This window comes from Rhinatrema bivittatum, chromosome 3 (assembly GCF_901001135.1).
Source record: "Rhinatrema bivittatum chromosome 3, aRhiBiv1.1, whole genome shotgun sequence".
In the NCBI taxonomy this organism is placed as follows: domain Eukaryota; kingdom Metazoa; phylum Chordata; class Amphibia; order Gymnophiona; family Rhinatrematidae; genus Rhinatrema; species Rhinatrema bivittatum.
In genome coordinates, this window is record NC_042617.1 from 121,034,627 (window position 1) to 121,054,400 (window position 19,774).

At 42.7% G+C, this 19,774-nt stretch overlaps 1 protein-coding gene across 2 annotated transcripts in view; it reads left to right on the top strand.

Moving 5' to 3' along the window:
• WDPCP (WD repeat containing planar cell polarity effector) overlaps nt 1–19,774 on the top strand; it is a 714,814-nt gene that overhangs the window by 544,728 nt on the left and 150,312 nt on the right. For both annotated transcript variants that reach the window (XM_029593664.1, XM_029593663.1), the window contains exon 13: nt 7,286–7,349. In XM_029593664.1, coding sequence (XP_029449524.1) covers nt 7,286–7,349 — 64 coding nt within the window. The remainder of the gene's footprint in view (nt 1–7,285; nt 7,350–19,774) is intronic.

Consider the following 19,774-nt stretch of genomic DNA (forward strand, 5'->3'; position numbering starts at 1 on the left):
GCTTCCCCCACTCCAGAGTGAACTGCGTCATTTCTTTGCACCGACTCCGGCGTGGCAGCAAAGGAAATGCTCAGCTGTAGTGGAATGGAATGCTCCAAGGGACCTTTCTCATCTGGAGGTGCCTGCCTCCCTCGCATGGCTCCTCAATGGATCCAGAATCCTTATGTTCTTCCGATAGTTGGCACAAGATGGAGTCTAGTATTTGCTGGCCAGGGATAACCTCAGGTAAGGAGAGATATTGCCTGGGTCTCACCTTTCTCATGGGAGCCATTGTAAGGAAATTTGAATGAAGAAAGCAAGGAACTCTTAGCAAGCTGCCATCTTGAATCCACCCCCTGAAGTTTTAATTTTTTTTACACAGAATTTGCCCAGAAGTATTGTACTCCACTATAATTAGAGAACAAAAGAGGGAAAAATCAGGAAAAGAAATGACTCCTCATTTTTCCTCTAGCTGTAATAAGGGGGAGTTTTTTTCCAAAGGGATGAGCTCCACCTTAACCAGGATAGAACCAGTAAGGTTGTCAGCTGGCTTCATATTTTCAGAACAGGTTGATCCAGTCCTGGTTCTACTCCCCTACATGCAGGTACTTATAGTCTTGCTTTTCTTAGGGATTGCAATAGGGAAATCAGAATAAGTCCCAGAATGCAGTGGGGTAAAACCAGGACTGTGTCAACCTGTCTTGAAAATATGAAGTCAGTTGGCAAGCCTAGAAACCAGGCTGCTGGCGCTAACCTTTTAAAAGGAAATAGAGCAGCTTTTAAACTAGAAGAAAGGGGAAGCCAACAGTCATTCAGCAACGCATGGTTCGGAGGCAGATATCTTCAAAAGATACTAATGAAGCAGGAGAATTAGGGCATCCCAACAGAGAAGTTCCAATAAAAGCAAAAGTAATCCATGTGCCTTTAAATAAAAAATCACCTGAGCTAAAGATTCCAAATTATCCTTGTCAAACAAAAATAAGAACATAAGAACATGCCATACTGGGTCAGACCAAGGGTCCATCAAGCCCAGCATCCTGTTTCCAACAGTGGCCAATCCAGGCCATAAGAACCTGGCAAGTATCCAAAAACTAAGTCTATTCCATGTTACCATTGCTAATGGCAGTGGCTATTCTTTAAATGAACTTAATAGCAGGTAATGGACTTCTCCTCCAAGAACTTATCCAATCCTTTTTTAAACACAGCTATACTAACTGCACTAACCACATCCTCTGGCAACAAATTCCAGAATTTAATTGTGCATTGAATAAAAAAGAACTTTCTCCGATTAGTTTTAAATGTGCCCCATGCTAACTTCATGGAGTGCCCCCTAGTCTTTCTACTATCTGAAAGAGTAAATAACCGATTCACATCTAATCGTTCTAAACCTCTCATGATTTTAAACATCTCTATCATATCTCCCCTCAGCCTTCTCTTCTCCAAGCTGAAAAGTCCTAACCTCTTAAGTCTTTCCTCATAGGGGAGCTGTTCCATTCCACTTATCATTTTGGTAGCCCTTCTCTGTACCTTCTCCATCGCAATTATATCTTTTTTGAGATGCGGCGACCAGAATTGTACACAGTATTCAAGGTGCAGTCTCACCATGGAGCGATACAGAGGCATTATGACAGTTTTCCGTTTTATTCACCATTTTCTTTCTAATAATTCCCAACATTCTGTTTGCTTTTTTGACTGCCGCAACACACTGAACCGACAATTTCAATGTGTTATCCACTATGACACCTAGATCTCTTTCTTGGGTTGTAGCACCTAATATGGAACCCAACATTGTGTAATTATAGCATGGGTTATTTTTCCCTATATGCATCACCTTGCACTTATCCACATTAAATTTCATCTGCCATTTGGATGCCCAATTTTCCAGTCTCATAAGGTCTTCCTGCAATTTATCACAATCTGCTTGTGATTTAACTACTCTGAACAATTTTGTGTCATCTGCAAATTTGATTATCTCACTCATCGTATTTCTTTCCAGATCATTTATAAATATATTGAAAAGTAAGGGTCCCAATACAGATCCCTGAGGCACTCCACTGTCCACTCCCTTCCACTGAGAAAACTGCCCATTTAATCCTACTCTCTGTTTCCTGTCTTTTAGCCAGTTTGCAATCCACGAAAGGACAACGCCTTCTGAAAATCCAAGTATACTACATCTACCGGTTCACCTTTATCCACATGTTTATTAACTCCTTCAAAAAAGTGAAGCAGATTTGTGAGGCAAGACTTGCCCTGGGTAAAGCCATGCTGACTTTGTTCCATTAAACCATGTCTTTCTATATGTTCTGTGATTTTGATGTTTAGAACACTTTCCACTATTTTTCCTGGCACCGAAGTCAGGCTAACCGGTCTGTAGGTTCCCGGATCGCCCCTGGAGCCCTTTTTAAATATTGGGGTTACATTTGCTATCCTCCAGTCTTCAGGTACAATGGATGACTTTAATGATAGATTACAAATTTTTACTAATAGGTCTGAAATTTCATTTTTTAGTTCCTTCAGAACTCTGAGGTGTATACCATCCGGTTCAGGTGATTTACTACTCTTCAGTTTGTCAATCAGGCCTAGCACATCTTCTACCACACTTTGAAATGTCTGTATGCCAATGCCAGAAGTTTAAGAAGATGGTAAGAGTATATAGCAATGAAAAATGAAATAGAATTAACTGGCATTTCAGAGATATGGTGGAAAGATGAGAACCAATGGGATAGTGCCATACCAAAGTACAAATTATATTGCAGTGATAGGGAGGAGCAACTTGGTGGGGGGATTGCACATTATGTCTGGAATGGCATAGAGTCAAACAGGTTAAGGATCCTACAAGAGACTAAATGCACAATAGAATCTTTGTTGGGGAAGAATATAATGATAGGAGTATACTACTGTCCACCTGGCCAAAATGATGAGACGAATGATGAAATGCTAAGAGAAATTAGGAAAGCTAACCAAATTGTTGCGTTGGAGGTGGATCCTTGGGCCAAGGTGGGGTTGACACAACCCATAGGTAAGGACCTACAGGTCCCCACCATCAGGAGCTGGAATGGGCTGAAGCTAGAGGCCACTGGAGCTTCACCTATACCAGCCCTCGTTCCCCTCGGGTTTAGCCTTTGGGTGCCGGGGCTGGCAGGACTTAGGTGGGCCTCAGGGTTAGTGAATAGTGAGAAGTGGTTCAGCCCAGAGACAGCAGCTGGTAGATGGCCTAGTCCTACCCTGGACTGGATTCAGTACAGAAACTCAGGCGCCAAAGGAACAACAGGTAATTGGAGGCGCTCAAGCAAAGGAAGGCCTAAGCCTTGTAAGTCCACGTTCAGAGGATAGGCGAGAGGTGGCGTCACTAACAGGCTAGGATCAGAGCCGGCAGCAAGTGGAAGTTGTAGCAAGCAGCGTATAACTCTGGACACAGAAAGGTCTGTAGCGTAGTCGATCAAGGCAGTGGTCAGGGTACAGAGAAGGCAGGCGAGGTCAATCAAAGCAATGGTCAGGGCACGGAGAAGACAGGCATAGTCAATCATAGCTGAGTCCGGGGTTGGAGATAGGCTGAAGAGTAGTGAGGCGTAGCGGAGGTCCTAGGTTGGAGAAAGGCTGTACAGTAGTCAGGCGTAGCGGAGGTCCGGGGCTGGAGACGAGCAAAAGAGTAGTCATGTAAAGCCGAGTCGAAATACAAAGAGTAGGGATGTGAATCGTTTTTCAACGATTAAAATTATCGTCCAATAATTTTAAAATCGTCTTAAATCATTAAAGAACACGATACAATAGGAATTCTAACGATTTATCGTTAAAAAATCGTTAATCGGGTTAGTGTGCACTAACCATTGTTAGTGCGCACTAACAGAAAATGATACAAATTGACACTTTTCAGGTCAGTTAAGGTCAGTTTAGGAATGAATATGTATTCCTATTGGCTGGCTGCCCTCTTATTTATTGATGTTACCAAGGTTCCCACTGAGGTGATGGTTGGGGGGATGGGAAATGGAAACGGTTGGTAGCTTGACAAAAAAAGTAATGTGATCAGTCAATGTGACTAGAACTTGTGCCCTATCCCTGATACCGGGAGTGTTGTGATCTTCCTGCATGCAGTGCCGTATCCCTGATACTGGTAGTGTTGTGATCTTCCTGCACGCAGTGCCCTATCCCTGATACCAGGGGTGTTGTGATCTTCCTGCATGCAGTGCCCTATCCCTAATACCAGGAGTGTTGTGATCTTCCTGCACACAGTGCCCTAACCCTGATACCGGGAGTGTTGTGATCTTCCTGCACACTGTGCCCTAACCCTGATACCAGGAGTGTTGTGATCTTCCTGCACACAGTGCCCTAACCCTGATACCGGGGGTGTTGTGATCTTCCTGCACACAGTGCCCTAACCCTGATACCGGGGGTGTTGTGATCTTCCTGCACACAGTGCCCTAACCCTGATACCGGGGGTGTTGTGATCTTCCTGCACACAGTGCCCTAACCCTGATACCGGGGGTGTTGTGATCTTCCTGCACGCAGTGCCCTGTCCCTAATACCAGGGGTGTTGTGATCTTCCTGCACACAGTGCCATATCCCTGATACTGGGAGTGTTGTGATCTTCCTGCACACAGTGCCCTAACCCTGATACCGGGACTGTTGTGATCTTCCTGCATGCAGTGCCCTAACCCTGATACCGGGGGTGTTGTGATCTTCCTGCACACAGTGCCCTAACCGTGATACCAGGGGTGTTGTGATCTTCCTGCACGCAGTGCCCTGTCCCTAATACCAGGGGTGTTGTGTTCTTCCTGCACACAGTGCCATATCCCTGATACTGGGAGTGTTGTGATCTTCCTGCACACAGTGCCCTAACCCTGATACCGGGAGTGTTGTGATCTTCCTGCATGCAGTGCCTAACCCTGATACCGGGGGTGTTGTGATCTTCCTGCACACAGTGCCATATCCCTGATACTGGGAGTGTTGTGATCTTCCTGCACACAGTGCCCTAACCCTGATACCAGGAGTGTTGTGATCTTCCTGCATGCAGTGCCCTAACCCTGATACCGGGGGTGTTGTGATCTTCCTGCACACAGTGCCTTAACCCTGATACCGGAGGTGTTGTGATCTTCCTGCACGCAGTGCCCTAACCCTGATACCGGGAGTGTTGTGATCTTCCTGCACTGAGCAGGGATACGGCACTGCGTGCAGGAAGATCACAACACTCCCGGTATCAGGGTTAGGGCACTGTGTAAGCTAACACTTTCAGTGCTGATTCTCTTAGAGCAGCATAGAGGTGCCAGGAGCAGGGCAGAGGGTCCTTTGCTCCCAGTAATCAAATATAAGGTATTGGGGGGGGATCGGAAGGGGAGGGGGAGGGGAAGGGGAGGTGCCGCAATGTTGTAAAACCTTGTGGATGGGAGGGAAGGGAGGGGACAGCCTGATTTTGGAATTTTGAAAACACTGGGATGGCGAGTTTTGGATACATTTTAAGGATTCAGGGGGTGAGGAGGGCATGGCCCGATAGGACCTTTATATGATATTTCGGGGGGAGGGGAAGGGAGGGGATGGCCTGCTGGCCCTTTTATTTATTTCTTGTTTTTCTTTATCGACAGTCTTAGTCAGATATCTTTAAATATATCCGGTTAAGTAGCATGTTATCCGGCCACACAAGGCTGGATAACTAAAAATCTACCCGGCTATTTTCAAATATAGCCAGTTAGTTTTTTTGTTATCCAGCTACGTATGATGGCTTTACCGAATGACAGTATATAAAACTCATTAAATAAATAAATAAATAAATAAATAAATAAATAAATAAAGCCAGATAACTTTAAGCTTGTATATTTAATGGGATGTTTATCCCGCTGAATAAATGGGATAAGTTATCCAGCTAACTTTAGCTGGATAACTTGTCTACTAAATGGCCTATTGCATATTGGCCTCAAAGTTTTTTTTACCAGTTAACTAGGTAATAGACTGAAGGGGCTTGTCAGCAGCAGTAATGTTGGAACTCCCACACATGCTGAGAAAGGCTTTTCAATCTTTCTGAGCTATGACAATCATCCAACTCAGCGCTAAGCAGTGACATCACTCTATTTGTGTGGCTGGTTTGTCCTACAGTCCACAGACAACATTCGTTAAAGGCAAGCAACTTTGCTTTCGTTCTCCTTACAACCACCTGCACTCCCAGCTATCAGCTGTACCAGCTTGGCCATCTGTAGAAGGCTGCATCATATTCTTCTTGCTGTTAGCTGGAGAGTGTAGTCAAGACATCCTGCTCCCCGTGCTATGTGACCTACCATCTTTTTATACTGAAGAATGTACCAGAGTCCTGGCACTGTTCTGTGCTGGTCAACCTTGCCCCTTCTTTTTGAGAGCTTGATGCAACAATACAACCACTCAATGCAGGTGACAATTCCCTCTTTCGGCCCTCTCTCATTCATGAGCATATGTGTTTCCATACCTAAATCAAACTCTGGATCCCCCTCCACTGCCCTTAGCACCGTCTTCTATATTTGTCCCAAATACATATTAGAAGTCTCAGTTTTGGTTGCTACCATCTCTGCTGGGAAGCTAGTCCAGGCATCCACCATCTTCTCCATAAAGTAGTATTTCCTCATGTTTGCTCTGAGTCTTCCTCTTGCCAACTTTAAATCATGGCCCCTGTTCCCTAAGTTTTTTTTCTATGAAAAATACTACCTTCATGCACTTGATAGAAACCTGCTACATACTTGAATGTTTCTATCCTAACCACCTTTTCCCTTCTTTCCTCCAGAAGGTACAATTTGAGCATCTTAGCTCAGTTTGTCTCCTGGAGAACAAACTGAACCAATCATGGAGATGTAATTCTGGTTTTCCAATTGAGTTCTATAAGGAAAGCAAGGCTACATATCAATACATACAGTGGGATAAAACCAGAACCAGTTCATCTTGTCCCCCCTGGACATGGACCTGTAGTGTCACCCTCCATAAGCCTCTCTGTGAAGGGCTTGAATTGAAGACTGTGTACCATTTGGTATCCCTCCTCAAAACTGCTTCTTCCTAAATAGGAAGGGTTTTCACAAACTTTAAATGCAAGTATCTCCTTGCAAATGAAATAAAAATCTAAACAAAAAAAAGTGATCTTAATGATTTTGTTTGTTTTAACATACAGTTGAATTCTCTAAAAATGGTTCTAGTGCTGCAGCTTTAAATATACAACAGTGAAATGATGACCTAATACAGTGTAATTATTAATACTTGACATTTGTGCATTTGAACCCGTCCAAATTGCCAGAAAGAACATTTTTCTTTCAAAGTGAAAGTTGTCATGCCCCTTGACACATTTCCCCTTCTCTTACAGATATCAGAGATTTGAAAAGGCCTTTCTGCTGGCTGTGGACATAGGTGCCCGTGACCTCTTTATGGTGAGTCATTTCCTATGGATGATTTTTGTCACTGCTGTTTTCAGGTTGGCTTAATTCTCAGCTTTTCTGCACATTAAAAAGGATCAGTGTCATTTGCAGCCTGAGACACGCGGTGGGGAAGAATTATTCTTTTTTGCTTCTACCTTGCCATCATCAAACTGGTCAATAGCTATCTAGTGTTCTTTGACTTGTTGACATTTTCCTTCCCATGGCCTAAAGGCCATCATATATTTTCAAGGCATTAATTTATACACTCTTGAACTTTTCTCCTTGTGTTTTGATGGGGTACATGACATCTTACACTCTAATAAGCTTAAATGCTTCTAATCCATTCCTTTAAGAAATACAGCTGCAGAGGCCAGCATACAAGGGCAGATCATGTCATGTGGATCTTGAATGCTCTCAGTTTGTCTCTTAGGTTTCTCTGAAAAGTGACAAATTATGAACGCTTCTACAGGTACTTTTACAACTACAAAGCAGTAACATGGACCTGAGGGATCTTACTTTTCATCCAGTTTCTGGCCCTCCCATTTAATTAGCTACAGAAGTAAAATTAACCAGCTCTTTAAAAGTCCTCTGTGCAAGCCCGGCGTGAGGCTCTTGTTTTTTAAGATCTTGCACCACAATGTCACAGCGAGGTCGGGTGGACAAAGCCAGCAGTGCTTTCCTAGTCTCTCAGCATGTTGCTGCTCTGCAGCTGATTTCATTGTTTGCAGTGAAACAATGGGAAAATGACTTGTTCAAAAACACTTTGCAAGTCTCCTTTGACAGTCTTTTCTGAATAATGAAGATATTCTTTGTTTAAATTAAGCTTTGTCACTAAATATTATCATCACTTATTCTATAATGTCACTTGCCCTGCTAGTTTTATCTTAATATTTCAATTAAAAATGAAATCACACAATTAAATCCATCCTTTATTAGTTATGAAAATTCCATTCTAATTATATAAAAAAATTCTCGGAGGCTTTTTATACTTTTTCTGGAGCTCTAATCATCCAGGCTGTTTCATGTAATTAGAAGGAATATTGTGATAAAATATTCCAAAAATGCATCAGAAGTATACAATCCAAATTGTAGTTGTGATAAATTCTTTACATACTTTTTGGGTAAGTCTTCAAAGAGTTTAGCAGATGTGTGCATAAAATCGGGATATCTGCACATATGTAACATAGTAGGTGTCGGCAGAAAAAGACCAAAATAGTCCATCCAGTCTGCTCTTCAATCTTCTTTTATTATTTATTTTATTCTTAGAATAATTATTGCTCTGTGCAGGTTACCCTTTTTCTTCATCTCCATCCTTTAGCCACTGGGGATCCTCTGTGTTTATCCCATTCCCTTTTGAATTTCATTACTGTCTTTGTCCTCACTACCTCATCTGGGAGGACATTCTGTGCATCCACCACCCTTTCTCTGAATAAATACTTCCTGACATTGATCTTGACTCCACCCCCTTGGAGCTTCAAATTATGACTCCGTGTTCTATAGTTTTCTTTCCTTCAAAAATGGTTTGATTCCTGTACATTATTAATACCTTTCAGAAAGCATATATCATATCCCCTCTGTCTCCTTCAGGGTATAAATATCTGGGTCCTTGTGACATTGGGGTCCCACTTTGAGCCCATAATATAGCAATACACACAGAGACATAGGGCCAGACCCAAGAAAAAGTAATCCAGGGTAGGACTTCAACACAAGAGACCAGTGGAGTCTAAGGCACTGAGGCTGTATCTAGGACAGGAGCAATCTGAGGGTGAAGGCCCTGATCACCTAGGCAACCCACCTGCAGAAGCAGACAGGGAATTAGGGCTCAACCAATCCCAAGATGAGCCCTTCCCTGAGATCGGGGCTTATAAACCCCTCCAGCAGCAGGCTGCGCTCTCTATTGAGGTGGTAGAGGTGGACCTGACACCATCACAGTCCTACACAGAGGAAAGCTGTGAGATGAACATTGACTAAGATCAGTCTTTTGATGAGCTCGGGAATTAAAGCAATCCCAAGCAAGTTGTTATATAATCCCAAGCATAAGAGTTTACACATTTATGCTTGAGTTTCTTGTTTTCTTTTTCTTTCCTGTTAAGCTGGGGTTGAGAAAATGTTGTTGAATAGCCTTATGAGAACAACTCATGGGGGGGGCGGGGGAGGGGAGAGAGTTATTCCGGGCACCTTCCCAGTAACAGTGGTTGGGAGTTCATAAGGTAACCCTGTATCAGGACTTTTTCCCTGTTCTGTATTTTATTGGTGTGTGTTTTGGACTGGACATATTCTCCCCTGGAAGTAGGAGGGGAACAAGACTGGCCCTTCTTATGCACGTGACCATGTGATACTGTGACTGTACCAAAGACAGTTTAGCCTTTTTGTGTTTTGTTTCCTTTTCTTATTCTTCCTGTTTTTTGCTTTTTGGAGCGTGACTAGAGTCCACCACACTTTACACAAGCGACCGCTGTGCTTCCAAACCAGGGTACTCAGTTGAGATGAACCTGAGAAGTTAATGGACCTAGAAAGCAATCGTATCTGCCGACACATACCACTACTCTCTGAAGGACCTTTTGACAGTCTTTCAGTCTTATCTCATAACTCTCTTGATGCAAATCCAACTCCATTTTGGTCATCCTTCTCTGAACTGCTTCCATCTTTTCTCCATCCTTTTTGAGATACTTTCTTCAGAACTGAACACAGTACTCCAAATAAGGCCTTACCAATGACCTATAAAAGGGCATTATCACTTCCTTTTTCCCGCTGGTTATGTCTGTCTCTATGCAGCCTAGCATCACTCTGGCCTTAACCATTGCCTTGTCAGATTGATTGTCAGACACCATCACCCTTAAGTCTCTCTCCCAGTCTGTGCATATCAGTCTTTTGCCCACAATAACATACAGCTCCTATGGATTTCTGGAATCCAAATGCATTTTTTGGCATTGAATCCCAGTTGCCAAACCTTTGACCACATCTCATGCTCTCTCAGATCATTCTTCATTTTCTCTACTCCTTCAGCTGTGTTCATGCTCTTCCAGATCTTAGTGTCATGCACAAAAAGACAAACTTTTCTTTCTAAACCTTGTGTAATATCACTCACAAATATATTGATCACAGCTGGTCCCAGAACCTGTCTTTGAAGCACTCCACAGATCACACATCCCTCCTCCAAGTAGGTTCCATTTACAATTACTCACTGTTGTCTGTCCATCAACCAGTTTCTGATCCATTCCACCATCTTGGGACGAATTCACAGGCTTTTCAATTTGTTCAGGAGCCCCCTAAGCAGGACAGTATTGAAAGCTTTGCTGAAATCCAGATAAATCACATCAAGTGCTCATCCTTTATCTAATTCTCTAGATAATTAATCCAATTAAAAAGTCAATCAGGTTTCTCTGATGATTTTTCTCTGGTAAAATCATGTCTAGGATCATGCAATCCAATGCATTGCAGATAGTTCACTATCCTTTCATTCAGAAGTGTTTCCATTGGTTTTCCCACCAAGAAGGTAAAGCTAACTGGTCTATAGTTTCCAGGCTCCTCCCTGCTACCACTTTTGTGAAGCAGGACTACAACTGCTCTTCTCCAATCTGGTGACACCACTCACATTTCCAAGGATCTATTGAACAGATCTTTGAGTGGACTTGTCAGCACCACTCTGAGCTCCCTCAGTATCATGGGATATATGTCATCCTCTTCCATAATCTTGTGCACTTTCAGTTTTGCTAGTTCCACCCAAACACACTCTTCTGCAAATGGAATGGTATCGACCTCACTCCCATCTGTATTCTTACAACCAGCAACGGTCTTTAGTGAACGCCAGATGGAAGTGTTTTGTTTAATGTTTCTCCCTTTTCATCATCTTTCTCCACATAATGACCCTTGTCTCCTTTCAGTCTTATAATACCACCTTTGGCCTTTCTCTTTTCTATGATATATCGGGAAAATGTTTTGTCACCTTGCTTTACCTTTTTAGTGATCCTTTTGCTACTTTAGCTTTTGCCAGAATGATTTCTTTTCTTGTTTCTTTCAGCTTCATCAAATATTCTTCCCTATTGTTCCTCTTTTCTAATTCCTTTGTACTTTTTTTACTTTATTATGAGTTTTTGCCTCTTTGGCCAACTTCAATTCAAATTCTCTCTTCGCCTGTCTTATTAATGTTTTACACTTAACCTGACAATGCTTATGTTTTATCCTATTTTCTTCAGATGGATCCTTCTTCCAATTTTTGAAGGATTTTTTTTGGCTAACATAGCCTCTTTCACCTCACCTTTTAACCATGACGGTAATCATTTTGCCTTCCTTCCACCTTTCTTAATGTGTGGAATATATATGGACTGCACCTCTAGGATTGTATTTTTAAACAATGTCCATGCCTGTTGAACCCTTTTAACCTTTGCAGCTGCACCTTTCAATTTTTTTCTATTTTCCTCATTTTATCAAAGTTTCCCTTTTGAAAGTTTAGTGTTAGAGCTGCAGATTTACTTATTGTCCGCCTTCCAGTTATTAGTTTAAATTTGATCATGTTATGATCACTGTTGCCAAATGGCCCCATCACCGTTACCTCTCTCATCAAATCCTGCGTTACACTAAGAATTAAATCTAAAATAGCTCCCTCTCTTGTTGGTTCCTGAACCAATTGCTCCATGAAGCAGTCATTTATTACATCCAGGAACTTTATGTCTCTAGCAAGTCCTGATGTTACATTTACCCAGTCAATATTGGGGTAATTGAAATCTCCCTTTATTATCGCACTGCCAATTTGGTTAGCTTCCCTGATTTCTCTAAGCATTTCATCATCTGTCTGACCATTTTATCCAGGTGGACGGTAGTATACTCCTATCATTATACTCTTACCCAACACACATGGGATTTCTACCCATATAGATTCTACTGAGCATTTAGTCTCTTGTATGATCTTTATCCTGTTGGACTCTATACCCTCCCGGACATAAAGTGCCACACCCCCACCAAATTGATCCTCCCTATCATTGCGATATAATTTGTACCCTGATATAGCACTGTCCCACTGGTTATCCTCCTTCTACCCCTTGCCTTTAATAACTGAGCTCTTTTATTGTCTATACAGCACCAAGATATTCACAAAATTGGACTTCCAGGTGCATACAACCTTGTTTGCATCAAGACTGGAGATGAATGGAAGACTGCTTTCAACACCCGCAACAGTCACTATGAGTATTTAATAATGCTCTTTGGGCTTTGCAATGCCCCTGCAGTCTTTCAGAAAATGTTCAACGAGATTTTCGTGACCTGCTGTACACTTGCATGGTCATACACCTGGATGACATACTGATTTTTTCCCAGACCATGGGCTTCCATCATAGAGATGTCTGAACCATTCTTCAGTGCCTTCAGGAAAATAACCTCTATGCCAAACTGGAGAAATGTCTCTTCGAGCAAGAGGAACTCTCCTTCCATGGGTATATAGTCTCACAAGACAGATTCCAGATGGATCTGGCCAAGGTAAAAGCTGTCCTGTAGTGGCTTCGCCGAGTGGGACTTTGAGCCTTACAAAGGTTCCTCTTATGTCAATGAGCGCAGGACGACTGGGCCACTCACCTGCCCTGGACTGAATTCTCCCACAACAATCACATTAATGCCGCCTCCAGTTCTTCACTTTTCCAACTTGTTTATAGGAAGCACCCCCTGCTTCCATTGCCACTATCCCTGGCAGTTCCTTCACCTGCGGCTCAACTCTCAGCACAAGAATTACATGATTGGTGGGAACAAACCAATCACTTAATTGAAAAGGCTGAGACATGAGCCAAGAACACTGCAGTTGCCTAAAGAAAGTCAGTCCCCCAGTTAAAGACGGGTGAGAAAGTTTGGCTAAGTACATGACACTTAGGCCTGCGGCTTCCTTACTGTACTTAGCACTGCACTTCATTGGGCCATTCCCAGTGTTTTGTCAAATAGGCCCTGTCACCAGCTGAAGCTGCCACCTACTTTAAAAATTCACATTGAGTTTCACGTTTCTCTGCTCAAGCTATTAGTGTTATGTTATGAGTAAAGTCAATAGTGGACCCTTGGGCCGGCTGAGGTGGACAGCGTCCACAGGAGTTAATAAGCCGGGAGGCGGCACTCAGCTGGAGCGGACTGGTGGCGTCTTCACCCTGGAAACCCGAGACCCCCCCAGGAGGAGCCCGTAGGGGTCCGAGTCGCTGGGACTTAGGAGAATCGTGAAGAAGACCAAGGTTCGTGGCTGGCTGAAGACAAAGGAGAATCGTGAAGAAGACCAAGGTTCGTGGCTGGCTGAAGACAAAGGAGAATCGTGAAGAAGACCAAGGTTCGTGGCTGGCTGAAGACAAAGGAGAATCGTGAAGAAGACCAAGGTTCGTGGCTGGCTGAAGACAAAGGAGAATCGTGAAGAAGACCAAGGTTCGTGGCTGGCTGAAGACAAAGGAGAATCGTGAAGAAGACCAAGGTTCGTGGCTGGCTGAAGACAAAGGAGAATCGTGAAGAAGACCAAGGTTCGTGGCTGGCTGAAGACAAAGGAGAATCAGGAACCGGAGCTGGAGTCAGGATATGTAGACAGCAAGTGGAGCCCAGAGCTGGAGCCAAGGCACAGCAGGACCAAACCGAACCTGACCTGGAAGCAAGGCACGGCTGGAACAAGCTGGAACCGGAGCTGGAAGCAAGGCACGGCTGGAACAAGCTGGAACCGGAGCTGGAAGCAAGGCACGGCTGGAACAAGCAGGAACCAGAGCTGGAAGCAAGGCACGGCTGGAACAAGCAGGAACCAGAACTGGAAGCAAGGCACGGCTGGAACAAGCAGGAACCAAGGCTGAAAGCAACGCTGGGAAGCAACTAAGCACTCAGGAGAGCGACCTCGTTGCAAAGGCAAAGCAAGGAAGTCAGACGATGGTTTAAATAGCCAGCCAGCGTCTGACGTCAGGAACAGGGCAGTTCAGCACTTCCGGGTGCTGGACCTTTAAGAGCCCCCTGCTCACGCGCGCGCGTTGCCTGGCAGTGGGAGGAGTCAGAATCGTCCTTCGGCAGCGTCTCCACGTGGAGAGAGGCTCTGCCATGCGGCCCTGCAGGCCCCAGGAGCAACGGATTGCAGCGAGACCGGGGGAGGCAGGAGAAAGGTAAGGACCCGGTCGCTAGCCTAGCGACCGGGACTGCAACAATTAGTGCTTTTTGGTCTTCCAGAGTGCCACCAAACACCAGGAGAATGGTTCAGATGGGGAGACAATATACAAAGTCCAAGAAGTCCTGAACTCCCGCCGGAGGGGCAAGAAAATAGAGTACCTGATATCCTGGAAGAACTACGGTCCAGAGGAAAATTCATGGGTGCCATCATCCAACATATTGGATTCCAACCTTCTAAAAGACTTTCATCAGCCTTGGGGGTGGGGGGAGGTGAAGGGTACAGTTGCTTTTAGTAGTCTGCAGGCTATTCCCGCAAACCGCCACTCTTACCTTTATGCCCAGCAACTCTTCCTCACAGCGTGGCAGGATGCCACGACTCTTCCTGCTTCAGAAGGCCACCAGGCGCCATGCAGAAGATCGCCGCCAACCTCAGCTCCCCGCACCTCCCCTTAGGTGCATGTGCACCTGACCTCGGTCCATTTAAAGAGACTATGGTGGGACATTCCCCATGGCCCCTACTGTTGACATCACTAGCGCTCAGCAACAGGTCCAGCTATGTTGTAGTGTGTGTTGCTACTTGCCTTCGTCTGCCCAGTCTGTTCCTGCCTTTGTCTGCCCAGCCTTCACCTGTTCAGCCTTGCCTGCCTCAGCCCTATCTGCCCCTCTTCCTCTTCTTCAGATGGATACCTGGTTCTGATCCTTGCCGAGTCTCTCACTATGCCTGATCACTGCCTGCCTATGATCCTAGCCTGGCATTGGACCACATCCCTAGTCTTCAGCAGAGATTTCACCTAATACCTGCCAGCCCCGGCACCCAAAGGCTCAACCTGAGGGGAACATGGGCTGGTAATGGTGAAGCTCCCAACCAGGCTTTGCTTCTCCTGGGTCCGCCTGCTGGTGGTGAGAATCTGCAGGGTTCTTTCCTGCAAATAGAGCCAAACTCACCCCAGCCTAAGGGTCCACAGATACATTACCTTTCACTAAGGATGAAGGATATATTGTTATTTTATTAAATTTTATTTCATTTGATTATGTTTTTTAATATTTTATTTTATTTTAAGGTGTGCTGCAATTTATGTTAATTTTATTGATCTTAATTCCATGATTTATTTTTATTTATTATATTTTGTCATACCATTTTGATTTCTATTAGGATGATTTGTATTTGTTTAATTGCAATTCATATACTGTTATGTAATGATGTAAATCTCCATGACCTTTGGAATGGCAGTCAATAAATTTTCAATAAATAAATAAAGTGGTTTTAACTGCTTCTAGTAACACATTTGTGTTACCACTGATAGTAACACATTAGTGTTGCTAGCTGCAGCAATACCAACAACCCCCAAGTTGAACAGGGCCACTTGCGGCATGAAGACCTATCCCCTCCCTTACACACCCAGAAAGGGATATTCAAATGGAAGATAGCCGGATAAGTAATACTTATCCAGCTATCTGGCGTCCACGGAATATCCAGTTATACTCAGTAGCCGCTAGATAGCTGGAGAAGTCACTTATCCAGCTATACTAGATAGCCAGCTAAGATGTGGGCAGGCAATGGATGGATCAAGTAGGGCACTATGTAGTCTGATAACTTAGCTGGCTAAGTAGCAAGATTCAGCCTTAGCTGGATAACATATCCAGCTAAGTTAGACCTGCTCAACAACAGGTTTTAAACTTAGACGGATAAGACTTATCCGTCTAAGTAGCTCCAAATATGGGTATATTCAGCAGTATAGTCGTGCTGCTGAATATCCCATCTGAGTTAGTTGCATATGTCTATCCAGCTAAATTAGATAAACAGGATCTAAATATTAACACCACACTGAATAGTGATGCTGCTGCAACAAAACGATCCCCTCCTGCCCCCTTCCTACCCATCCTAACTGCTTAGAATGGGTCTGCAGCTGTCTAGTTCTTTACATATATTGGTAAAAAGGAGAACATCAGGTCTGTGGAAACAGTTTGAGAATTGAGCTGGTGGGGCAGGAGGAAGCGGGGATTATCCCTGCCTCAAAGATCTTCTGCACACTTCAGATGGTTAAGTATTGATGGGGAGGCATGGATCTGAGGGCTGCAGACCCTATACTACGGTCTGGGAGGTGGAGGGAACCTGCTGGGGTTGGGGATAATGGAACCTAGGTGGCTACAGACCCATATTAAGAACTCGGATGTGGGAAGGAGGAGACCTGCTGGTATGGATGGGATGAGAGGAATGCTCTTAGCCATGCAGGCCTCATTATTCATTGGGGTGAAGTGATTTCAGGCCTTGAGTGACCTTTGTTGAACTTGGGTGGGAGGGGTTTGTGGACAAGACATTCACAGGCACGTTAAACTGCTGATGCTATCCAAAAATGTTAAGTACACCATGATTTGCAGCAAGCAATTTTAATATTAATGAGCTCTTTTGTATGCATCATTAAAATTTTGATCGCATTAAGCCAATATTTTTTTCATTATTGATAACATTTTCAGACGTTATAGCCTTATTGCGGGCCGCGATAACACCGTAATGCATGCGATAAATAACTCATTGTGAGATGCGTATCCAAATTTTAAAAATGTAGTCAAATGGGAGGAGTTTGGGTGGAGTTTATGAAAATGAGGGGCACTTAACATTGTGTGCGATAGCATAACGCACGCTATCGAGGGATCTATTGCCGGAAATAACTGCACCTTTTTTCCTGGCCTTATGCTGTGCATTATGCTCTAAATAGGATTTGCAATAAATATGGCAAATCCTGTTTTGTGCAGAGAGAGGGGAGGGGGGAGAGAGAGAGAGAGAGCCTCTGAAGAGGCACATATATTAGACAACATTTTGTACCACTGTAAGAGGGGCCATTCTGAACTCGGGGTGAGGGTTTGGTAGTGGGCTGTGTATTCTCGACCTAGCTTGATGCATTCTCTACCTAGCTGCTATCAAGTTAGGTTGAGAGTACAATGTACAAATCTCATCTTTGTGTACCTTTCATCACTTCAAATCATATAAAATCTTCACTGATGTCTACAGTGCTGTTCGTACCTCTGACTGTGCTTGTAAAACTGTCCCCTAAAACCTAGACCACCACCAAAACCTCACCCTGGGTTACTAGTAGCCCCTCTTTACAATGGTATAAATAGTTTACTTATATGAGAGGTTTATAAAGAGTCTCTCTCTCTCTCTCTCTCCTAACCATGCCCCTTTTTTTTCACAGGCGCTATTTTTCGCTATTTTATAACAAAATGATATATCTAGGCCTAAGTTTGGCATTTAACTTGCAACTATTTTATTCTCATTTTGTAATCTGCATTGAATGGAAACACCCCAGAGTTACAGAATATAAATCCATTATTAAATTCAATTAAATTAATGCACCTTAAAAAATGTGCCCACATGTTTTTTTTGTTATGTTTATTCATTTTCAAAATAGACAATATAAGATACACAGGTATAACATAAACAGCATTATACAAACAGTCTCATGTATTATAACAAAGTAATGGGAAATGGTGGATTAGACACCAAATATAGTCCAAAATTTCTTTATTTTGATGGAGACACAGATTTTATACTTTGCCCGACTCAGGCCGAGTTTCGCCCCAACGGGGCTGCCTCAGGGGCTAAAAACAATTATAACATATCAATCAGCATACAAATCAAACATGACCACAGATCTATTGTTTTTAAGAAATCATATTCGTGTAAAAAATAATTATTACCTGTATGTAGATATTTATGAATTCAATATTCAATATATTTATATATCGGAATTCAAGTGTCTGAAACTTAAAATGTAAATAATGTAAACATATGAATCATAACACTTTTACATTCATGCAATATTTTTACAGTCCACATAGAAGTGAAATTAAAATAAAAGCAAACTTTAATGATGTTATACTAATCCTAAACTCTTAGCACTCATGAAGACATATTTTCATGAGTGCTAAGAGTTTAGGATTAGTATAACATCATTAAAGTTTGCTTTTATTTTAATTTCACTTCTATGTGGACTGTAAAAATATTGCATGAATGTAAAAGTGTTATGATTCATATGTTTACATTATTTACATTTTAAGTTTCAGACACTTGAATTCCGATATATAAATATATTGAATATTGAATTCATAAATATCTACATACAGGTAATAATTATTTTTTACACGAATATGATTTCTTAAAAACAATAGATCTGTGGTCATGTTTGATTTGTATGCTGATTGATATGTTATAATTGTTTTTAGCCCCTGAGGCAGCCCCGTTGGGGCGAAACTCGGCCTGAGTCGGGCAAAGTATAAAATCTGTGTCTCCATCAAAATAAAGAAATTTTGGACTATATTTGGTGTCTAATCCACCATTTGCCTACACGGCGTTCTTAGATCACCTACCCTCCTGCTTCATCAGTTATAACAAAGTAATGACATAGATATCACTAAAGGAGACCCTTTGCTGAACAGTAGAACAGCATGATATGTAATCGTGGAGTCTTAACTATTAAAGGGACAATTTGGAGTAAAAGGTAAATATCCAGGGAATTCTATGTAGCTAAATCAGGGAACCACCATTCGATATGCTGTTGATGAATGCCAAACAACTTTTAATAAATGTGTATCTACTAAGATCAATAACAATGATTAAGATAACATTTTTCCCCCACCCTTGAGTCCCCACCCACTCCCCCCTATCCTACCATACTCTTAAACTAATTATCAAAGAAATTATTCTGATAATTTTTCTTTGAAAATTAGAAGCGGAAATTGCGTAGATATAAAGAGTGCATATTTTCCATCTGCTATTTGTGCATGTGCCCGACGCCGGAAGCACGCCAGAAGGGGATTTAAAGTGGGCCCGGGACCTGAGGCACCGTGCGCCAGCGTCGCACTCCAAAGGGGCACGTCAAAGGGGCAGGCCCCTTTGTACGCCCCTTCGTACGCATAAGGTAAAACCAAAGGAAAAAGAACATTGAAACACGCACCAAAATAAAGACATGATGGAATCGTTAAAAGAATGGGATGGATCGACAGCACAACCCATAGAAACATGTACCAACAAAGGTAAGTACAGCAACAAACACAACTATTTGCAAAAATTAAAAGAAAGTTACAAATCACTTAATAACAAAAAACCAACCGAAATAATCTCATCAAAGTAAAGAAAACCAAAAATCCAACCACACTAAGTCTAAATAAACTGTTAATCTTAACTTTCATTCTAGTAAATGCCCAATCGATAACAAAGAAATTCCCAATAATTACGAACCTACTATATGACATCAAACCAAATTTCATCACTATCACCGAAACATGGTTAAAAAAATCTGACATTGTCATTAAAAATCAAATAGCACACAGAAACT